The sequence below is a fragment of the Lampetra fluviatilis genome, chromosome 82 (assembly GCF_964198595.1).
Source record: "Lampetra fluviatilis chromosome 82, kcLamFluv1.1, whole genome shotgun sequence".
Lineage (NCBI taxonomy): Eukaryota > Metazoa > Chordata > Hyperoartia > Petromyzontiformes > Petromyzontidae > Lampetra > Lampetra fluviatilis.
The window spans coordinates 871,667-894,710 of NC_136356.1; the positions used below are offsets into that span (position 1 = coordinate 871,667).

The window sequence follows — 23,044 nt, forward strand, 5'->3', positions numbered from 1 at the left end:
CAATCATTACTCTTATTCGCAGGAAGCAAAATTATACATACATTTTCTTGTTTCTTTCGGTAAAGTCACGTAGAATGGAAATAATAAAATAATAAAAATTTAACATAATAAAATAATTCTCACGACGTTTCGGCCACAACGCAAGCAGCCGTCCTCAGGTGAAGACCAGGTCTGTCGGGGAGACAGCGTCTGAATGAAACACCACCACGCTTGGAGCGTATATTTAAGCTGGGTTGGAAGGGGGGAAGGGCGCCTTGACAAAATAATTTGCATATCAAGAGGAATTTAGCATATTTATGGGAAATGCAGGAATGTGATTAGTACTACTTGTGAAATGCGTAGGAGGTGGGGGGGGGGGTTCAAAGTCATATTATGCCCGTGCATTATGCAGTATGCAGGATTAGCAGCATCAAAAAATATACTCTCCAATAAGCTGAGCTACTAACAGTAAGTCATACATTACAATTCTACGTCGCAAAAAATATAATATGCCTCCAGCTAAACTTTTTTCTCTTACATCACACGGGTCTACCCTGTACTATATACTGCCATAGACAAACCCAACATTAAATGATATACTGCATTACTATACACCACCTTAGACTATACATTGTAATATTACACTATGTATTATTCTACCCACTATACAATTACGATACTATATATTACCTTATACATTATATTAAACATTACACTTTTATACTATTTATTATTATTATACAATCTGCTATACACTATACCATTGACCGTCGCGTGAAAGGTACTAAGAGGAAGCAATTGACAAGCATCTGCTGAAGCAGTCACACTGCCGCACACCATTGTTCCAAGACATTTTGTTAAATGCATAATCTTACCGATGAATTCATTGACGTATACTTTTGCCTCCGGGATATGTTTCTTTATTGCCGTTCGTATGAATATCTTCGCATGCATGTTTAAGGACTTTTTCCTATCGCCGTGTATGCTCGCGTTACTCCGAGGAATTAATCGATTTTTCTGTTACCCAGTTTAACAACGTAATCATTGAGGGTTAAATGTATGGATCAATGAGGAGAACATCGCCAGGAATACTGTGTTGACAATTCCAAGTGTTATGTTTTTGTTTAGAAATTAAAGTTGCTTAACACAGAAGTGTCTGAGTGGTTCCTTCCTGAGTTCATGCATAATAATCTTAATTATGAGAACTGTATCCTGCGGTGAGATCTGAATTTGGAGACCTGACATAAAACACACTAAGACATAATCAGTAAATGTTAAAGAGAGAATAATTGTATCATCCCGATTGATAATACAACCTTAGACAACGAGGCAGAGGCTAATGATCATAACGGCATGCATTAGCATAACCGAATGCATTTGTATAACGTAATACAATTACACCTTCATAACTAGCATAATTTATGCGCATAATTACACAAATCAGTATACATTTGAATAATTACGCTTTTTTTCTTTCATTTTTTAAAATAAAAATTTCAAAACCCGACATATACAACAGTAGTTTATAGTGTAGTGTATAGTGTAGTGTATAGTGTAGTGTAGAGTGTAGTGTAGTGTATAGTGTAGAGTATAGTGTAGTGTAGAGAGTAGTGTAGAGTGTATTGTATAGTGTATTGTATAGTGTAGTGTAGAGTGTAGTGTATAGTGTAGTGTAGAGTGGAGTGTAGAGTGTATTGTATAGTGTATTGTATAGTGTATTGTATAGTGTAGTGTAGAGTGTAGTGTATAGTGTAGTGTAGAGTGTAGTGTATAGTGTAGTGTATAGTGTAGTGTATAGTGTAGTGTAGAGTGTAGTGTAGAGTGTAGTGTATAGTGTAGTGTGTAGTGTGAGTAGTAGTGGTGGTGAGTAGTAGCGGTGAGTCGTAGTGGTGAGTAGTAGCGGTGAGTAGTAGTGGTGAGTAGTAGTGGTGAGTAGTAGTGGTGAGTAGTAGTGGTGAGTCGTAGTGGTGAGTAGTAGCGGTGAATGTTGCTCACCTCGTGTAGAAGTCGTCATCCCCACCGCCTCAGCTCCAGTAGAGGTTTGAGAATCCGTTCACTTTCTCAAACTGAGCCCTCGTTAGGGCAGAACCCCCCCCCCCAAAGCACTGCAGATACGGCAGCCTGTGGGCAGATACATCACGACCACTACCACTAAACAAGTACCATTACCACTACTACTATAACTACTATAACTACTTCAACTACTACTACTACCACTATCACTACTACAACTACCACTACTACAACTACCACTAACACTATCACTACTACTACCACTACTACTCATACAACTACCACTACTACTATAACTACTAGAACTACTTCAACTATCACTACTACAACTACCACTATCACTACAACAACTAACACTACCACTCATACAACTACTATAACTACTTCAACTACCACTACAACTACCACTGTCACTACTACAACTATTACTCACCCACTCAACCACCCACCCACCCACACAGTGACCCACCCACACAGTGACCCACCCACTCAACCACCCACCCACCCACTCAACCACCCACCCACTCACACAGTGACCCACCCACTCAAACATTCACCCACCCACTCACACAGTAATCTACCTATTAAACCATTTACCCACCCACCCACCCACACAGTGACCCACCCACTCAACCATTCACCCACTCACCCACACAGTGACCAACCCACTGAACCATTCACCCACCCACACATTCACACAGTGACCCACCCACTCAACCATTCACCCACCGACCTACACAGTCACCCACCCACTCAACCATTCACCCACCCACACAGTGACCCACCCACTCAACCATTCACCCACCGACCCACACAGTGACCAACCCACTCAACCATTCACCCACCCACACACTCACACAGTGACACACCCACTCAACCATTCACCCACCCACACAGTGACCCATCCACTCAACCATTCACGCACCCACCCACACAGTGACCCACCCACTCAGTGACCCACCCACTCAACCATTCACCCACCCACCTACACAGTGACTCACCCACTCAACCATTCACCCACCCACCCACACAATGACCCACCCACTCAACCATTCACCCACTCACACAATGACCCACCCACTCAACCATTCACCCACTCACCTACACAGTGACCCACCCACTCAACCATTCAACCACTCACCCACTCACTCAGTCACCCACATAGTGATCTACCCACTCAACCATTCACCCACTCACACAGTGACCCACACACTCAACCATTTACCAACTCACACAGTGACCAACCCACTCAACCATTCACACACTCACCCACTCACCCACATAGTGATCTACCCACTCACCCATTCACCCACTTACTCACACAGTGACCTACCCACTCAATCATTCACAAATTCTCCCACCCACTCACCCACCCACCCACACAGTGACCCACCGACTCGACCATTCACCAACTCACTAACCCACCCACTCACTCACCCACACAGTGACCCACTCACTCAGTCATTCACCCACCCACAGTGACACACCCACTCAACCATTCACCCACTCACTCACACAATGACCCACCCACTCAACCATTCACCCACCCACCTACACAGTGACCCACCCACTCAACCATTTGTTGTATCTATGCCCTGTTTTCCGTTATTAATATAAAGAATAATTAGGCCAAAAAAAATGTTTTTATATCTATATATTTTTAAAACTACTCCTCACAAGCACACCAGGAATATGTGAAACGGGGAGGGCCATTAAATGGCAAGATTTCAGAGCACAGAGAGGTCAGAGACATCCAGATGGACAAAAGGTCGATGGCCTAACCTTCCCAAGACGTCTGGAGATGCACAGAAAAGGTGCAGAGCAGAGAAAAACAACTATTGCAACTCGCGTTTTCTTTAACGTTTTCCTTAACGAAAAGTAGAAACTTAACAAAAAGAATTAACCAGCAAACAATAGGGGCTTGTTATTAGATATTCCCTTATATTACTCGTATTCACCACTCATATATTATCTTGTATTGTATGTTTCTATCTACATGACCTTCCTAAAAAACTAAAGAATACGAATTCCAGAAAGCTTAAGTGGAAACTTAGTTACACTTAACCTCAGGACATTAAAATATAACTCAGAATAAAACACCAATCCCTGGAGACAAACGCATAACCAAACTTGGCAAAGCCCTCAAAATAATGATGTAACGAGGATCATTACGAATATTCATTAAACATAGACCGAATAATGACCATGAGATACTAAGACCGAGGGAACTCATAAGAAATATCAAGAATAAATGTAACACACAGGACCACATAAATGTATTGCATAAATCTCCTCGGCCACTTTTGTCTTCCAACGATTTGGCACAAACACATACCAGCCTGAATACGTATTGGGGGTCTGGCCTCGGAATGACCCACTCAGAGGGAGGAGGGGTCAAAGGGTCGCGAGGGGGGGGGGGGTCTGTGCTGGCATAGCTGGGACGTCTGTTTTTCGGTTGTTGTTTTCTCTCGCAAGAGACGCGCAGAGAGGAGAGGGTGTTCACGTTTTGAGTTTAAGCACAAGCGCACATCACGAATGAGCAGTCTGGTTCGAGTCGCGCTCAGTCTTGCAACTCGTCTTGCGACGCGGCGTTGCGACGGGGCTCGCAAGGGAGCTGGGGCGGATCGTGCCTCGAGGAGAGATGGGACGACGAGGGGTCGTTAGAGTGACAGTCTGAGAGCAGTCTGGTTCGAGTCGTGCTCAGTCTCGCAACTCGGCTTGCGACGCAGCGTTGCGACGGGGCTCGCAAGGAAGCTGGGGCGAGTCGTGCCTCGAAGAGAGATGGAACGAGGAGGGGTCGTTCGAGTCGCAGAAATCTGAGTTCAGCCTAGGTCGAGGCTGGGTTCAGCCGTGCTCCGGCTGGCGGAGCGTCGTGAGGGAGCAAACACCGATACCGATGGCAGGTGTCGCTTCTCGCAGAACGAAGTGATGATGTGTGGTTAAGTGCGAGTGAAGCTGGCAGCTGCGCGAACAAAGGAAAGCACGGAGAAGAGAGAGTGACGAGTGACAAGCAATCAACCTGTAGAAAGGGCGGAAATCGCCAAGCGTCGACCAAGCGAGCATCGAAAAGGACGAGCAGCAGCGGATGAGCAACAAGAGCCATCGTTCATCGCCAGAGCGCTCCAAGCCGGTGAGCGCGCACAGCCGCGTCGTCCAGAGCCTGAGCCAACACAGCCCGAAGTAAGGGCGAGTGTCCGTGTGAAGTTGGCAGCGATCAAGGAGAGAGCGACGACAATATCATCGCACACCGCCGAAGGCGAGCATCGTGCCGACTCAACAATCATCCAGCAGTGGAGAAGCCTGGAGCTGCCACCAAGAGAGAGAGAGCGCCATCGAATGCGCCGTGTGTTTGATACACACACACCGACCAACACCCAGTGAAAACAGACAAGACGTCCAGCAGCGACGACGGAATCATCGCGCGCCACGACGGCGAGCGTCGTGCCAACGCCGCTCAATCGAGCAGTGGAGAGAGAAAGCAAGACGGGCTCGCTGCGGCCACGCCCAAGCGAGAAGGAATCTCTGGCCGCTGGTTGTATCCTCCCCCACCCCACAAGCTCCGACACAGCGCCCTGCCTCTACTTAAAATATTAATCATCAAGGGAACAATACAACGCACACACAACACGCACACGAATAAGACTTTCAAAAAGTTATCTTGTGTTTCAAAAATGGTTGCCATTTCAAGGTGGTGCGTTCAATATCAACTGATCATGCAAAGCAGTTGCTGCCATCGAGTTACATGAATAAGAAGTGTTTTAGTCATTCATTTTCGTTAATTGCATAATCTTGCTCATGAATCTATTGACGTATTGTTTTGCCTTTGCATGTTAGAGTATCACATGTTTGTTTAGAATAAAATTGTTAACACAGAAGTATCTCGAGTGTTTCTTTCCAAGTCCATGCAAAACTGTCTTATTCATAAGAACTGTTACCTGCGATGAGATATGAATTTGGAGACCTAACATAACACAAACACACTAAGATAATCAGTAAATGTTTAATCAAAGATAATCGTTTTATCCCGATTGATACAACTCTGGATAACGAAGCTAAGCCTAATTATCATAACTGCAAACATTAACATAATCGCAAACATTCACATAAATGACTACAATTATCTACGCGATTATCATAATTATGCATATAATTTTTATATTTCATTATTTTTTTTATTATTTTTTCAAAATTTCAAAATCCGGCTTATACAACACATTCAACCCACCCACCTACACAGTGACCCACTGACTCAAACATTCACCCACCCACTCACACAGTGACCCACCCACTCAACCATTCACTCACCCACACAGTTATCCACCCACCCACTCACCCATTCACCCACTCGCTCACACAGTAACCCACCCACTCAACCATTCACCCACTCAACCATTCACCCACTCACCCACACAGTGACCTACCCACTCAACCATTCACTCACTCACAAAGTGACACACCCACTCAACCATTCACCCACTCACACAGAGACACACCCACTCAACCATTCACCCACCCACTCACACAGTGACACACTCACTCAACCATTCTTCCACTCACCAACACAGTCACCCACCCACTCAACCATTCACCCACTCACTCACACAGTGATCCACCCACTCTACCATTCACTCACCCACACAGTGAACCACCCACCCACTCACCCATTCACCCACTCACTCACACAGTAACCCACCCACTCAACCATTCACCCACTCACCCACACAGTGACCTACCCACTCAACCATTCACCCACTCACACAGTGACACACCCACTCAGCCATTCACCCACTCACACAGTGACACACCCACTCAACCATCCACCCACCCACTCACACAGTGACACACTCACTCAACCATTCATCCACTCACCCACACAGTGACCCACCCACTCAACTATTCACCCACCCACCCAAACTGTGACCCACCCACCCACTGAACCACCCACACAGTGTCCCAACCACTCAACCATTCACCCACCCACTCACACAGTGACCCACCCACTCAACCATTCACTCACTCACACAGTGATCCACCCACTCAACCATTCACACACTCACCCACTCACTCACTCACCCACACAGTGATCTACCGACTCAACCATTCACCCACTCACTCACACAGTGACCAACCCACTCAACCATTCACCCACCCACTCACACAATGACCAACCCACTCAACCATTCACCCACCCACTTACACAGTGACCCACCCACTCAACCATTCACCCACCAACTCACACAGTGACCCACCCACTCAACCATTCACCCACCTACATAGTGACCCATCCACTCAACCATTCACCCACTTACTCACACAATGACCCACCGACTCAGCCAACCACCCACCCACACAGTGACCCACCCACTCAACCATTCACACACTCACACATACAGTGACCAACCCACTCAACCATTCACCCACCCACACTGACCAACCCACTCAACTATTCAGCCACTCACTCACACAGTGACCCACCCACTCAACCATTCACCCACCCACCTACACAGTGACCCACCCACTCAACCATTCACCCACTCACTCACCCACACAGTGACCCACCCACTCAACCATTCACACATTCACACACTCACCCACTCACCCATATAGTGATCTACCCACTCAATCATTCACCAATTATCCCACCAACTCACCAACCCACCCACCCACTCACTCACACAGTGACCCACTCACTCAGTCATTCACCCACCCACCCACTCACACAGTGACACTCCCACTCAACCATTCACCCACCCACTCACACAGTGACCCACCCACTCACTAACCCACCCACCCACACAGTGACCCAGCCACCTGAAGTTGAACTTATCCACGGCAACTGAGAGGTGCCTTGGCTGGCTGCCACAGCGGTAGAGGTTGCGGTCGTCCAGGGACAGGAGATCGACATCCGAGAAGACGAAGCAGTCAAAGGGCGCCTCCCTCAGCGCCTCCACGAAGCCCACGTTCATGAGCTTGGCCCGGTTAAACTTGCCTAGTCCAGCCTGGTGGTGGTGGAGGTGGTGGTGGATGTGGAGGTGGTGGTGGGTGTGGGTGGTGGGGGTGGGGTGGAGGTGGTGGTGGTGGTGGTGGTGATGGGGGTGGTGGTGCAGTGGTTGTCGCACTGTATGTGTGTGTTAGTGGGGAGTGGTGGTGCAGTGGTTAGCGCACTGTGTGTGTTGGGAGTGGTGGTGCATTGGTTAGCGCACTGTGCGTGTGAGTGAGTGGAGAGTGGTGGTGCAGTGGTTGTCGCACTGTATGTGTGTTAGTGGGGAGTGGTGGTGCAGTGGTTAGCGCACTGTGTGTGTGTTGGGAGTGGTGGTGCAGTGGTTAGCGCACTGTGTGTGTGAGTGGGGAGTGGTGGTGCAGTGGTTAGCGCACTGTGTGTGGGGGGGAGTGGTGGTGCAGTGGTTAGCGCACTGTGTGTTTGTGGGGAGTGGTGGTGCAGTGGTTAGCGCACTGTGTGTGTGGGGGGAGTGGTGGTGCAGTGGTAAGCGCACTGTGTGTGTGTGGGGAGTGATGGTGCAGTGGTTAGCGCACTGTGTGTGTGTGAGTGGGGAGTGGTGGTGTAGTGGTTAGCGCACTGTGTGTGAGTGGGGAGTGGTGGTGCAGTGGTTAGCGCACTGTGTGTGTGAGTGGGGAGTGGTGGTGCAGTGGTTAGCGCACTGTGTGTGTGAGTGGGGAGTGGTTGTGCAGTGGTTAGCGCACTGTGTGTGTGTGGGGAGTGGTGGTGCAGTGGTTAGCGCACTGTGTGTGTGGGGAGTGGTGGTGCAGTGGTTAGCGCACTGTGTGTGTGTGAGTGGGGAGTGGTGGTGCAGTGGTTAGCGCTCTGTGTGTGTGGGGAGTGGTGGTGCAGTGGTTAGCGCACTGTGTGTGTGTGGGGAGTGGTGGTGCAGTGGTTAGCGCACTGTGTGTGTGGGGAGTGGTGGTGCAGTGGTTAGCGCACTGTGTGTGTGTGAGTGGGGAGTGGTGGTGCAGTGGTTAGCGCTCTGTGTGTGTGGGGAGTGGTGGTGCAGTGGTTAGCGCACTGTGTGTTTGTGGGGAGTGGTGGTGCAGTGGTTAGCGCACTGTGTGTGTGTGAGTGGGGAGTGGTGGTGCAGTGGTTAGCGCTCTGTGTGTGTGGGGAGTGGTGGTGCAGTGGTTAACGCACTGTGTGTGTGTGGGGAGTGGTGGTGCAGTGGTTAGCGCACTGTGTGTGTGGGGAGTGGTGGTGCAGTGGTTAGCGCACTGTGTGTGTGTGAGTGGGGAGTGGTGGTGCAGTGGTTAGCGCTCTGTGTGTGTGGGGAGTGGTGGTGCAGTGGTTAGCGCACTGTGTGTTTGTGGGGAGTGGTGGTGCAGTGGTTAGCGCACTGTGTGTGTGGGGGGAGTGGTGGTGCAGTGGTAAGCGCACTGTGTGTGTGTGGGGAGTGATGGTGCAGTGGTTAGCGCACTGTGTGTGTGTGAGTGGGGAGTGGTGGTGTAGTGGTTAGCGCACTGTGTGTGAGTGGGGAGTGGTGGTGCAGTGGTTAGCGCACTGTGTGTGTGAGTGGGGAGTGGTGGTGCAGTGGTTAGCGCACTGTGTGTGTGAGTGGGGAGTGGTTGTGCAGTGGTTAGCGCACTGTGTGTGTGTGGGGAGTGGTGGTGCAGTGGTTAGCGCACTGTGTGTGTGGGGAGTGGTGGTGCAGTGGTTAGCGCACTGTGTGTGTGTGAGTGGGGAGTGGTGGTGCAGTGGTTAGCGCTCTGTGTGTGTGGGGAGTGGTGGTGCAGTGGTTAGCGCACTGTGTGTGTGTGGGGAGTGGTGGTGCAGTGGTTAGCGCACTGTGTGTGTGGGGAGTGGTGGTGCAGTGGTTAGCGCACTGTGTGTGTGTGAGTGGGGAGTGGTGGTGCAGTGGTTAGCGCTCTGTGTGTGTGGGGAGTGGTGGTGCAGTGGTTAGCGCACTGTGTGTGAGTGGGGAGTGGTGGTGCAGTGGCTAGCGCAATGTGTGCGTGTGAGTGGGGAATGGTGGTGCAATGGTTAGCGGACTGTGTGTGTGTGAGTGGGGAGTGGTGGTGCAGTGGTTAGCGCACTGTGTGTGTGAGTGGGGAGTGGTGGTGCAGTGGTTAGCGCACTGTGTGTGAGTGGGGAGTGGTTGTGCAGTGGTTAGCGCACTGTGTGTGTGTGAGTGGGGAGTGGTGGTGCATTGGTTAGCGCACTGTGTGTGTGTGGGGAGTGGTGGGGCAGTGGTTAGCGCACTGTGTGTGTGTGAGTGGGAAATGGTGGTGCAATGGTTAGCGGACTGTGTGTGTGAGTGGGGAGTGGTGGTGCAGTGGTTAGCGCACTGTGTGTGTGAGTGGGGAGTGGTTGTGCAGTGGTTAGCGCACTGTGTGTGTGTGGGGAGTGGTGGTGCAGTGGTTAGCGCACTGTGTGTGTGGGGAGTGGTGGTGCAGTGGTTAGCGCACTGTGTGTGTGTGAGTGGGGAGTGGTGGTGCAGTGGTTAGCGCTCTGTGTGTGTGGGGAGTGGTGGTGCAGTGGTTAGCGCACTGTGTGTGAGTGGGGAGTGGTGGTGCAGTGGCTAGCGCAATGTGTGCGTGTGAGTGGGGAATGGTGGTGCAATGGTTAGCGGACTGTGTGTGTGTGAGTGGGGAGTGGTGGTGCAGTGGTTAGCGCACTGTGTGTGTGAGTGGGGAGTGGTGGTGCAGTGGTTAGCGCACTGTGTGTGAGTGGGGAGTGGTTGTGCAGTGGTTAGCGCACTGTGTGTGTGTGAGTGGGGAGTGGTGGTGCATTGGTTAGCGCACTGTGTATGTGTGGGGAGTGGTGGGGCAGTGGTTAGCGCACTGTGTGTGTGTGAGTGGGAAATGGTGGTGCAATGGTTAGCGGACTGTGTGTGTGAGTGGGGAGTGGTGGTGCAGTGGTTAGCGCACTGTGTGTGTGAGTGGGGAGTGGTGGTGCAGTGGTTAGCGCACTGTGTGTGTGACTGGGGAGTGGTGGTGCAGTGGTTAGCGCACTGTGTGTGTGTGAGTGGGGAGTGGTGGTGCAGTGGTTAGCGCACTGTGTGTGTGAGTGGGGAGTGGTGGTGCAGTGGTTAGCGCACTGTGTGTGTGAGTGGGGAGTGGTGGTGCAGTGGTTAGCGCACTGTGTGTGAGTGGGGAGTGGTGGTGCAGTGGTTAGCGCACTGTGTGTGTGAGTGGCGAGTGGTGGTGCAGTGGTTAGCGCACTGTGTGTGTGTGAGTGGGGAGTCGTGGTGCAGTGGTTAGGGCACTGTGTGTGTATGAGTGGGGAGTGGTGGTGCAGTGGTTAGCGCACTGTGTGTGTGAGTGGGGAGTGGTGGTGCAGTGGTTAGCGCACTTTGTGTGCGTGAGTGAGGAGTGGTGGTGCAGTGGTTAGGGCACTGTGTGTATGTGAGTGATGAGTGGTGGTGCAGTGATTATCGCACTGTGTGTGTGTGAGTGGGGTGTGGTGGGGCAGTGGTTAGCGCACTTTGTGTGTGTGAGTGGGGTGTGGTGGTGCAGTGGTTAGCGCACTGTGTGTGTGAGTGGGGAGTGGTGGTGCAGTGGTTAGCACACTGTGTGTGAGGGGAGTGGTGGTGCAGTGGTTAGCGCCCTGTGTGTGTGTGTGTTGGGAGTGGTGGTGCAGTGTTTAGCGCACTGTGTGTGTGTGAGTGGGGAGTGGCGGTGCAGTGGTTAACGCACTGTGTGTGTGAGTGGGGAGTGGTGGTGTAGTGGTTAGCGCATTGTGTGTGTGTGTGTGTGGGGAGTGGTGGTGCAGTGGTTAGCACACTGTATGTGTGGGGAGTGGTGGGGCAGTGGTTTGCGCACTGTGTGTGTGTGAGTGGGTAGTGGTGGTACAGTGGTTAGCGCACTTTGTGTGTGTGAGTGGGGAGTGGTGGTGCAGTGATTATCGCACTGTGTGTGTGTGAGTGGGGAGTGGTGGTGCAGTGGTTAGCGCACTGTGTGTGTGAGTGGGGAATGGTGGTGCAGTGGTTAGCACACTGTGTGTGAGGGGAGTGGTGGTGCAGTGGTTAGCGCCCTGTGTGTGTGTGTGTTGGGAGTGGTGGTGCAGTGGTTAACGCACTGTGTGTGTGAGTGGGGAGTGGTGGTGTAGTGGTTAGCGCATTGTGTGTGTGTGTTGGGAGATGGTGGTGCAGTGGTTAGCGCACTGTGTGTGTGGGGAGTGGTGGTGCAGTGGTTAGCGCACTGTGTGTGTGTGAGTGGGGAGTGGTGGTGCATTGGTTAGCGCACTGTGTGTGTGTGGGGAGTGGTGGGGCAGTGGTTAGCGCACTGTGTGTGTGTGAGTGGGGAATGGTGGTGCAATGGTTAGCGGTCTGTGTGTGTGTGTGTGAGTGGGGAGTGGTGGTGCAGTGGTTAGCGCACTGTGTGTGAGTGGGGAGTGGTGGTGCAGTGGTTAGCGCACTGTGTGTGGGGGGGAGTGTTGGTGCAGTGGTTAGCGCACTGTCTGTTTGTGGGGAGTGGTGGTGCAGTGGTTAGCGCACTGTGTGTGTGGGGGGAGTGGTGGTGCAGTGGTAAGCGCACTGTGTGTGTGTGGGGAGTGATGGTGCAGTGGGTAGCGCTCTGTGTGTGTGTGAGTGGGGAGTGGTGGTGCAGTGGTTAGCGCACTGTGTGTGAGTGGGGAGTGGTGGTGCAGTGGTTAGCGCACTGTGTGTGTGAGTGGGGAGTGGTGGTGCAGTGGTTAGCGCACTGTGTGTGTGAGTGGGGAGTGGTTGTGCAGTGGTTAGCGCACTGTGTGTGTGTGGGGAGTGGTGGTGCAGTGGTTAGCGCACTGTGTGTGTGGGGAGTGGTGGTGCAGTGATTAGCGCACTGTGTGTGAGTGGGGAGTGGTGGTGCAGTGGCTAGCGCAATGTGTGCGTGTGAGTGGGGAATGGTGGTGCAATGGTTAGCGGACTGTGTGTGTGTGAGTGGGGAGTGGTGGTGCAGTGGTTAGCGCACTGTGTGTGTGAGTGGGGAGTGGTGGTGCAGTGGTTAGCGCACTGTGTGTGTGAGTGGGGAGTGGTGGTGCAGTGGTTAGCGCACTGTATGTGAGTGGGGAGTGGTGGTGCAGTGGTTAGCGCACTGTGTGTGTGTGAGTGGGGAGTGGTGGTGCAGTGGTTAGCGCACTGTGTGTGTGTGAGTGGGGAGTCGTGGTGCAGTGGTTAGGGCACTGTGTGTGTATGAGTGGGGAGTGGTGGTGCAGTGGTTAGCGCATTGTGTGTGTGTGAGTGGGGAGTGGTGGTGCATTGGTTAGCGCACTGTGTGTGTGTGGGGAGTGGTGGGGCAGTGGTTAGCGCACTGTGTGTGTGTGAGTGGGGAATGGTGGTGCAATGGTTAGCGGACTGTGTGTGTGTGTGAGTGGGGAGTGGTGGTGCAGTGGTTAGCGCACTGTGTGTGAGTGGGGAATGGTGGTGCAGTGGTTAGCGCACTGTGTGTGGGGGGGAGTGGTGGTGCAGTGGTTAGCGCACTGTGTGTTTGTGGGGAGTGGTGGTGCAGTGGTTAGCGCACTGTGTGTGTGGGGGGAGTGGTGGTGCAGTGGTAAGCGCACTGTGTGTGTGTGGGGAGTGATGGTGCAGTGGTTAGCGCTCTGTGTGTGTGTGAGTGGGGAGTGGTGGTGCAGTGGTTAGCGCACTGTGTGTGAGTGGGGAGTGGTGGTGCAGTGGTTAGCGCACTGTGTGTGTGAGTGGGGAGTGGTTGTGCAGTGGTTAGCGCACTGTGTGTGTGTGGGGAGTGATGGTGCAGTGGTTAGCGCTCTGTGTGTGTGTGAGTGGGGAGTGGTGGTGCAGTGGTTAGCGCACTGTGTGTGAGTGGGGAGTGGTGGTGCAGTGGTTAGCGCACTGTGTGTGTGAGTGGGGAGTGGTTGTGCAGTGGTTAGCGCACTGTGTGTGTGTGGGGAGTGGTGGTGCAGTGGTTAGCGCACTGTGTGTGTGGGGAGTGGTGGTGCAGTGGTTAGCGCACTGTGTGTGTGTGAGTGGGGAGTGGTGGTGCAGTGGTTAGCGCTCTGTGTGTGTGGGGAGTGGTGGTGCAGTGGTTAGCACACTGTGTGTGAGTGGGGAGTGGTGGTGCAGTGGCTAGCGCAATGTGTGTGTAGTGGTGGTATTGACGTGCGCCGACTGTGACAGTGATGGATCACGGGGCGGCGCTGGGTGCGGGGTTGGGCACGCGTTGTGGGCGTGGTGTGGACGCGCGCGCCGGGAGTGACAGATGACGGGGCGGCGCGGCGTGGGTGGTGAGGCACGATGCGATGTGGGAAAAGAGGATCGTAGCCAGCGCCCAGCGATTGGTCGAATAAGTGGGTGCTCGCAGCGACGTCCGCAGGTGGGGTATAAAGGGGGACGCGCGAGAGCACTCGGGGAGAGTTACCCAGTTGAAGACCCGAAGACGGAGCTGAAGACCTAGTGCCCCGAGACCCCTAGTCCCGCCGTCCTTGTGGGGACCGGGGCCCTGTGTGGCTCGGAGGCGAGGCTGTGGGACCCGGGGTCCGACGCCCCCGTGGGTCGGGCTGGGGACCCACAGTCGAGACGGATACCCCGGGCAGGGAGTGTCCCGAGTAGCTCAGTGGCGTTAGTCGCCGAGTAGCTAAGTGGATGTTGGTCATCCGAGTAGCTCAGTGGCGTTAGTCGCCGAGTAGCTAAGTGGGTGGTTGTCACCCGAGATACTAAGTGGATGTTGGTCATCCGAGTAGCTCAGTGGGCGTTAGTCGCCAAGTAGCTAAGTGGGTGGTTGTCACCCGAGATACTAAGTGGGTGTTTGTCACCCGAGATACTAAGTGGGTGTTTGTCACCCGAGATACAAAGTAGGTGTTAGTCCCCTGTGAACGAGTTTGATAAAATAAAGAGTGTGTTACCCGTGAAGTCGTCTCCCGCCGAGTTACTACATTACAACTGGCGTCAGAAGTGAACCTGTCTTCAAGAAGTATGGACACGAGGAAGACTACCCGTACCCACGAGCGAGGTCGGGACGACGACGGCGTACCGGGGACACCAACCTCGGGAGGAGAGGACGAGGAGTGGCCGCCGATGCAGCACCTCGCGGTGATGGCCGATGCTCTGCTTGCCTCCGACACCAGCCTCCAAGACACACACTCCCGGTTGGCGGAGTTGCTGCTCGCCGCCGCTGCAATCTTGGCGGAGATCTCCGTTCCAGCGGGCGAGAAAACGGCTGCGGGGTTGGAGGAAGGAGCGAGGCTGGCGGGATCCCGCCAAAAGGCGCTTCGCGCCAAAAGTCTGGAAGTTCCCGCCGTTTTTGAGGGGCCGCCATTGATTGGCGGGAAACACGGACACCACGTGACCGGAGACCTCCGCTCAGCGCAGCCCACATCATCAGCGCGCACCGGAGCTCTCCATTTTGCGCCTGACAACCGAGCCGACATTTTACACAACTACAGCGGAGCGCGGGAAAATCTCTCCGACGTCGACGACGATCGGGTCCTCCAGCAAAGATTGCCCGCGCTGTCGGCGTTCAAGGCGGATGGGGGCGACTGGGGAGCCTTCCAACGAAGGTTCCTCGCTCATCAGGAGATGTCGGGGTGGTCCGACACCACTGCCCTGCGTGCGTTGCCAGCGATGCTCGACGACGACACGCTTGCAGCCTTCACATCTGCTGCAAGGTCGTCCCGCTCTACGCTCCAGGCCACACTACACCTGATGGCGAAGGTGTTCGGGCCGCCCTCCACGTGTCGCCACCAGTTCTACGATCGGCGGAAGGTGGCTGGAGAAACGACGCTCGCCTATCGCACGGCACTACTCGCCTTGGCGGACGCAGCTTTTCCCCGCATGGATAAGGAGGGGAAGGACGCCATGGTGACGGAGCAGCTGCTGGTGTTGGCCCACGAGTTGGGGGTCCCCATCAACGTGGCGGACGAGATGGATATCTGCTCCCTGGCGATCGCCACGAGCATTCACGCGTACGAGGTCCTCAAACGCAGGCCGGGGGTCGTCTGCAATTTGGCGGGGAACGCGGTACTGGCAGCCACGATCGCCGAACCTCAGCCAGCTGCGGATCAGGAGCAGGCCTTCGCTGCATCGCGTCCGGGGGAGTGGAGAACGGGAGGTCGTTCGCCCACACGTTCACCCCGCAAGCTGGAGCAACCGAAACCAACGACGTCCGTCGTCTGCTACAACTGCGGCCTTCGGGGTCACGTCGCAGCCGGGTGCCGGGCCCCGCGTCAGCGCGCCACAGGACCACGTCGGGACGACGACCAGGCCCACAAGTCATCCCAACAAAACCCGGCAAGTCGCGGCACCTCACACGTTCGGTCCACAAACACGGCACATTCGGGTCGCCGCTTGGAGGTGGGGGGTTCGCGGCTGGGTGCCGGGGGTTCATTTCGGCGAGGGGGGTCCGTACGCGGCCCGCAAGCAGTCGAGTGGTCCGAATTGGCCCACAGGATCGTGGCTGCGTCGGCCGGGTCGTCCGTGGTAACGGGCTTCATTGACGGGGTTGAGGTCCGGGTGCTTGTTGACACGGGTGCGTCGGCCACCATCATCTCGGACCTTATTTATAACATTCTTCCCGTCCAAAGTAGACCCCTTCTGCCAGTAGACGTGCCATTTAATGCGGCGAATGGGGGATCCCTGGGGATCATCGGCCAGATTCGGGCGACTATTTGCATTGGTGACATCAAATTGGCGGGCCCTATTTTTGTATCATCATCGCTGGCCGTTCCCTGTTTGCTAGGTACGGACTTTTTGTCCAAAATGCCCATCAAAATTCTCATAGATCAGGCCTGCATTGAGCTTCCGTCAGGTCGGCGGCTTGCGTTCTTGACGAGCCCTACCAAAATACGCACGGTTTGTGCGACGGTGCAGGCGCTGGCAACTCAGACTGTAAGGGTGCCCCCGGGATCGAAAATGTTGGTACCCCGTCGGTTGAGGAAGCCACTCGAGGTGGGCGCGGTGGCACAGGGGGTGCCGTTGGGGCCGTCTAACAGGGCCAGAAGGGGCCTCGACTTAGCGGTTGCTCAAACCATGGTGAGAGGGGACAGTGAGCCGTTCGTAAGGGTCCTGAATACGGGGGCGCGGCCGGCCAAAATTGCGCAGGGAACGGTGCTGGCTCACGCCGCGCCGCTACCCGTTGAGGAACGGCTCGTGTCTCAAGCGGATTTCACTGTCGAGTCGCATCCTCCAAGTGATAAGGGGACAGAGTGGTTGGACTCGTTGTGTGCCGGTTCTGCTAACTTGTCCAAAGTGCAATTGGGAGTCGACGCTCCCACGGGGAGGGATTCGCTGTTGTCATTGCCCCTCATTGAGTGGGGCCGTCTCCAAATGTCCGACAGCTCCCTACTTACGCTACGTCGAAAAGTTGGCGCTCCCGAGGTAGGGGATGCGCGGGTCGGTTCCTGGGTGTGCAGACAGGGCCTTTTGATGAAGTGGGACAACATGTCCCGGGGTCACGTGCTCGTTGTGCCTGTTGCTATGCGGGGTAAGGTCGTTCATGAACGGCTCATGCATCTGGGTTTTCAAAAAACGCTCGCCCTAATCCAGCGAGACTATTATTGGCCGGGGATGGGTAACGACGTGGCGAACATTCTTAAGGGATGCGTAGGGTGCGCCGAAAGAAAACCGCCACCATTGGCAGCTAATCCACCGCTGCAATCCATTCAAGTTTCGCGCACAAACGAATTGGTTGCGTTGGACATCTTGGGGCCCTTTCCTGCTACACCGAGGGGAAATAGGTTCCTGCTGGTTGGCGTAGAATACTTCACCCGATGGCCCATGGCATGGCCACTCGCCAACCAGTCGGCTGCAGCGGTGGCGGACGCCTTCGTCCAGGGTTATGTTTTGGACAAGGGCGCCCCCGAACGCTTGCTGACGGATCAAGGAAATAATTTTTCGAGCGGTTTGTTGCGCGAGGTGTGCGACCTGTTGGGTACAATGAAAGTGCGTACTTCCCCCTACCACCCGCAGACTGACGGGATGGTTGAGCGTCTGAACAGGACGATTACGTCTATGTTGTGCCAACAGGTCTGCGACGATCAGGTTGATTGGGACTTACAGGTGCCGGGGGTACTCGCGGCCTATCGAATGGCCCCTCATGCGGCGACGGGGTTTTCCCCATTTTTTCTTATGTATGGGCGGGAGGCCGATCCGGCCATGGACGTCCAACTGGGGATTTCCCAGCCACGTGCAAAATCTTAATTGGCAGACCACATCAAATTTAATATCGCAAAATTGACTGAAGCACGGGAGGCGGCGAGGTTGAATTCGCGGTCGCGGCAAATTGCGAACGAGAGATTGCATGAGCGGAGGGTGCATACGCATGATTGGAAACCAGGCGATAAGGCCTGGCTGCATTGTCGACATGCACCGTTGGCTACGTCCCCCAAGTTGTTGAGACCTTGGAGGGGACCGGTGGAAATTGTGCGGGTTGCACGACCCCAGAGTATACAGATTAAATGGGAAAAACGCCGTTGGTACGTGCACCCCTCCCGACTGAAGCCCTATACGGCACCGTGTGACCCCGTTCTGTGCCGTAACGACCGGGCGTGTGATGTGACCGTCGACTCGGGGAGGGAGGTGTCGCAGGCTGCTCCTCACGTGTTTCCACCTGACCCACCCCCAGGTGCCTCGGGCTTGACGGCTGCTAACCGTCGGGAGCCTGAACCCCGCGGCACGCACGGGTCCTCGGTGCCTGGCCGATGTCTTTCTGAACCGCTGGCACCACCGGACGTTCAACCGCGTCTGGTGCCGTACGACGGACCAGCAAGGCGGACTCGGGCTAGGGCACAACAATTTTCATGAAGACGTTTTTTTTCTCAACACCGAGCTCGCCCGGTGTTCCCCTCTGCCGGGGTAATGTCCCGTTGTAGGGACGCTCGGAAAGGATGGGACACTGCACGAGTCGAAAGAAAAAAAAAAATTTTCCATTTATTTTCCTTTCGGCATACACATTGCTATTGTCACTCGCCGGTGTGTATATATTGTTCTATTGTCGCGGTGGCATTGGTTGATGGTAGTGTTCGCGTCGTGTTGTGTTGTTACGTTAGTTGTTGTGTTGTGTTACGGGGCACACAGGGCGGTTTGTATATTTTATAGCAGCCGGGTCGGCTGCGAGCTATGTGGTAGGGGGTGATGTAGTGGTGGTATTGACGTGCGCCGACTGTGACAGTGATGGATCACGGGGCGGCGCGGGGTGCGGGGTTGGGCACGCGTTGTGGGCGTGGTGTGGACGCGCGCGCCGGGAGTGACAGATGACGGGGCGGCGCGGCGTGGGTGGTGAGGCACGATGCGATGTGGGAAAAGAGGATCGTAGCCAGCGCCCAGCGATTGGTCGAATAAGTGGGTGCTCGCAGCGACGTCCGCAGGTGGGGTATAAAGGGGGACGCGCGAGAGCACTCGGGGAGAGTTACCCAGTTGAAGACCCGAAGACGGAGCTGAAGACCTAGTGCCCCGAGACCCCTAGTCCCGCCGTCCTTGTGGGGACCGGGGCCCTGTGTGGCTCGGAGGCGAGGCTGTGGGACCCGGGGTCCGACGCCCCCGTGGGTCGGGCTGGGGACCCACAGTCGAGACGGATACCCCGGGCAGGGAGTGTCCCGAGTAGCTCAGTGGCGTTAGTCGCCGAGTAGCTAAGTGGATGTTGGTCATCCGAGTAGCTCAGTGGCGTTAGTCGCCGAGTAGCTAAGTGGGTGGTTGTCACCCGAGATACTAAGTGGATGTTGGTCATCCGAGTAGCTCAGTGGGCGTTAGTCGCCAAGTAGCTAAGTGGGTGGTTGTCACCCGAGATACTAAGTGGGTGTTTGTCACCCGAGATACTAAGTGGGTGTTTGTCACCCGAGATACAAAGTAGGTGTTAGTCCCCTGTGAACGAGTTTGATAAAATAAAGAGTGTGTTACCCGTGAAGTCGTCTCCCGCCGAGTTACTACATTACATGTGCGTGTGAGTGGGGAATGGTGGTGCAATGGTTAGCGGACTGTGTGTGTGTGAGTGGGGAGTGGTGGTGCAGTGGTTAGCGCACTGTGTGTGTGAGTGGGGAGTGGTGGTGCAGTGGTTAGCGCACTGTGTGTGTGAGTGGGGAGTGGTGGTGCAGTGGTTAGCGCACTGTATGTGAGTGGGGAGTGGTGGTGCAGTGGTTAGCGCACTGTGTGTGTGTGAGTGGGGAGTGGTGGTGCAGTGGTTAGCGCACTGTGTGTGTGTGAGTGGGGAGTGGTGGTGCAGTGGTTAGCGCACTGTGTGTGTGAGTGGGGAGTGGTGGTGCAGTGGTTAGCGCACTGTGTGTGTGAGTGGGGAGTGGTGGTGCAGTGGTTAGCGCACTGTATGTGAGTGGGGAGTGGTGGTGCAGTGGTTAGCGCACTGTGTGTGTGTGAGTGGGGAGTGGTGGTGCAGTGGTTAGCGCACTGTGTGTGTGAGTGGGGAGTGGTGGTGCAGTGGTTAGCGCACTTTGTGTGCGTGAGTGAGGAGTGGTGGTGCAGTGGTTAGGGCACTGTGTGTATGTGAGTGATGAGTGGTGGTGCAGTGATTATCGCACTGTGTGTGTGTGAGTGGGGTGTGGTGGGGCAGTGGTTAGCGCACTGTGTGTGAGTGGGGAGTGGTGGTACAGTGGTTAGCGCACTTTGTGTGTGTGAGTGGGGAGTGGTGGTGCAGTGATTATCGCAATGTGTGTGTGTGAGTGGGGTGTGGTGGTGCAGTGGTTAGCGCACTGTGTGTGTGAGTGGGGAGTGGTGGTGCAGTGGTTAGCACACTGTGTGTGAGGGGAGTGGTGGTGCAGTGGTTAGCGCCCTGTGTGTGTGTGTGTTGGGAGTGGTGGTGCAGTGTTTAGCGTACTGTGTGTGTGTGAGTGGGGAGTGGCGGTGCAGTGGTTAACGCACTGTGTGTGTGAGTGGGGAGTGGTGGTGTAGTGGTTAGCGCATTGTGTGTGTGTGTGGGGAGTGGTGGTGCAGTGGTTAGCACACTGTATGTGTGGGGAGTGGTGGGGCAGTGGTTTGCGCACTGTGTGTGTGTGAGTGGGGAGTGGTGGTACAGTGGTTAGCGCACTTTGTGTGTGTGAGTGGGGAGTGGTGGTGCAGTGATTATCGCACTGTGTGTGTGTGAGTGGGGAGTGGTGGTGCAGTGGTTAGCGCACTGTGTGTGTGAGTGGGGATTGGTGGTGCAGTGGTTAGCACACTGTGTGTGAGGGGAGTGGTGGTGCAGTGGTTAGCGCCCTGTGTGTGTGTGTGTGTTGGGAGTGGTGGTGCAGTGGTTAACGCACTGTGTGTGTGAGTGGGGAGTGGTGGTGTAGTGGTTAGCGCATTGTGTGTGTGTGTTGGGAGATGGTGGTGCAGTGGTTAGCGCACTGTGTGTGTGGGGAGTGGTGGTGCAGTGGTTAGCGCACTGTGTGTGTGTGAGTGGAGAGTGGTGGTGCAGTGGTTAGCGCACTGTGTGTGAGTAGGGAGTGGTGGTGCAGTGGTTAGCGCACTGTGTGTGTGAGTGGGGAGTGGTGGTGCAGTGGTTAGCGCACTGTATGTGAGTGGGGAGTGGTGGTGCAGTGGTTAGCGCACTGTGTGTGTGTGAGTGGGGAGTGGTGGTGCAGTGGTTAGCGCACTGTGTGTGTGTGAGTGGGGAGTGGTGGTGCAGTGGTTAGCGCACTGTGTGTGTGAGTGGGGAGTGGTGGTGCAGTGGTTAGCGCACTGTGTGTGTGAGTGGGGAGTGGTGGTGCAGTGGTTAGCGCACTGTATGTGAGTGGGGAGTGGTGGTGCAGTGGTTAGCGCACTGTGTGTGTGTGAGTGGGGAGTGGTGGTGCAGTGGTTAGCGCACTGTGTGTGTGAGTGGGGAGTGGTGGTGCAGTGGTTAGCGCACTTTGTGTGCGTGAGTGAGGAGTGGTGGTGCAGTGGTTAGGGCACTGTGTGTATGTGAGTGATGAGTGGTGGTGCAGTGATTATCGCACTGTGTGTGTGTGAGTGGGGTGTGGTGGGGCAGTGGTTAGCGCACTGTGTGTGAGTGGGGAGTGGTGGTACAGAGGTTAGCGCACTTTGTGTGTGTGAGTGGGGAGTGGTGGTGCAGTGATTATCGCACTGTGTGTGTGTGAGTGGGGTGTGGTGGTGCAGTGGTTAGCGCACTGTGTGTGTGAGTGGGGAGTGGTGGTGCAGTGGTTAGCACACTGTGTGTGAGGGGAGTGGTGGTGCAGTGGTTAGCGCCCTGTGTGTGTGTGTGTGTTGGGAGTGGTGGTGCAGTGTTTAGCGCACTGTGTGTGTGTGAGTGGGGAGTGGCGGTGCAGTGGTTAACGCACTGTGTGTGTGAGTGGGGAGTGGTGGTGTAGTGGTTAGCGCATTGTGTGTGTGTGTGGGGAGTGGTGGTGCAGTGGTTAGCACACTGTATGTGTGGGGAGTGGTGGGGCAGTGGTTTGCGCACTGTGTGTGTGTGAGTGGGGAGTGGTGGTACAGTGGTTAGCGCACTTTGTGTGTGTGAGTGGGGAGTGGTGGTGCAGTGATTATCGCACTGTGTGTGTGTGAGTGGGGAGTGGTGGTGCAGTGGTTAGCGCACTGTGTGTGTGAGTGGGGATTGGTGGTGCAGTGGTTAGCACACTGTGTGTGAGGGGAGTGGTGGTGCAGTGGTTAGCGCCCTGTGTGTGTGTGTGTTGGGAGTGGTGGTGCAGTGGTTAACGCACTGTGTGTGTGAGTGGGGAGTGGTGGTGTAGTGGTTAGCGCATTGTGTGTGTGTGTTGGGAGATGGTGGTGCAGTGGTTAGCGCACTGTGTGTGTGGGGAGTGGTGGTGCAGTGGTTAGCGCACTGTGTGTGTGTGAGTGGGGAGTGGTGGTGCATTGGTTAGCGCACTGTGTGTGTGTGGGGAGTGGTGGGGCAGTGGTTAGCGCACTGTGTGTGTGTGAGTGGGGAATGGTGGTGCAATGGTTAGCGGACTGTGTGTGTGTGTGTGAGTGGGGAGTGGTGGTGCAGTGGTTAGCGCACTGTGTGTGAGTGGGGAGTGGTGGTGCAGTGGTTAGCGCACTGTGTGTGGGGGGGAGTGTTGGTGCAGTGGTTAGCGCACTGTCTGTTTGTGGGGAGTGGTGGTGCAGTGGTTAGCGCACTGTGTGTGTGGGGGGAGTGGTGGTGCAGTGGTAAGCGCACTGTGTGTGTGTGGGGAGTGATGGTGCAGTGGTTAGCGCTCTGTGTGTGTGTGAGTGGGGAGTGGTGGTGCAGTGGT

The 23,044-nt window shown here is 54.7% G+C and overlaps 1 protein-coding gene across 1 annotated transcript in view; it reads right to left on the reverse strand.

The window, feature by feature from the left end:
* Positions 1-2,003: 2,003 nt before the first annotated feature.
* The window catches only part of LOC144953763 (beta-1,4-galactosyltransferase 2-like), a 66,074-nt gene continuing 45,033 nt past the window's right edge, over positions 2,004-23,044 (reverse strand). Inside the window, exons 2-3 of the mRNA XM_078884354.1 lie at positions 7,804-7,981; positions 2,004-2,100 (exon numbers count right to left, since the gene is read on the reverse strand). Coding sequence (XP_078740480.1) covers positions 2,004-2,100; positions 7,804-7,981 — 275 coding nt within the window. The remainder of the gene's footprint in view (positions 2,101-7,803; positions 7,982-23,044) is intronic.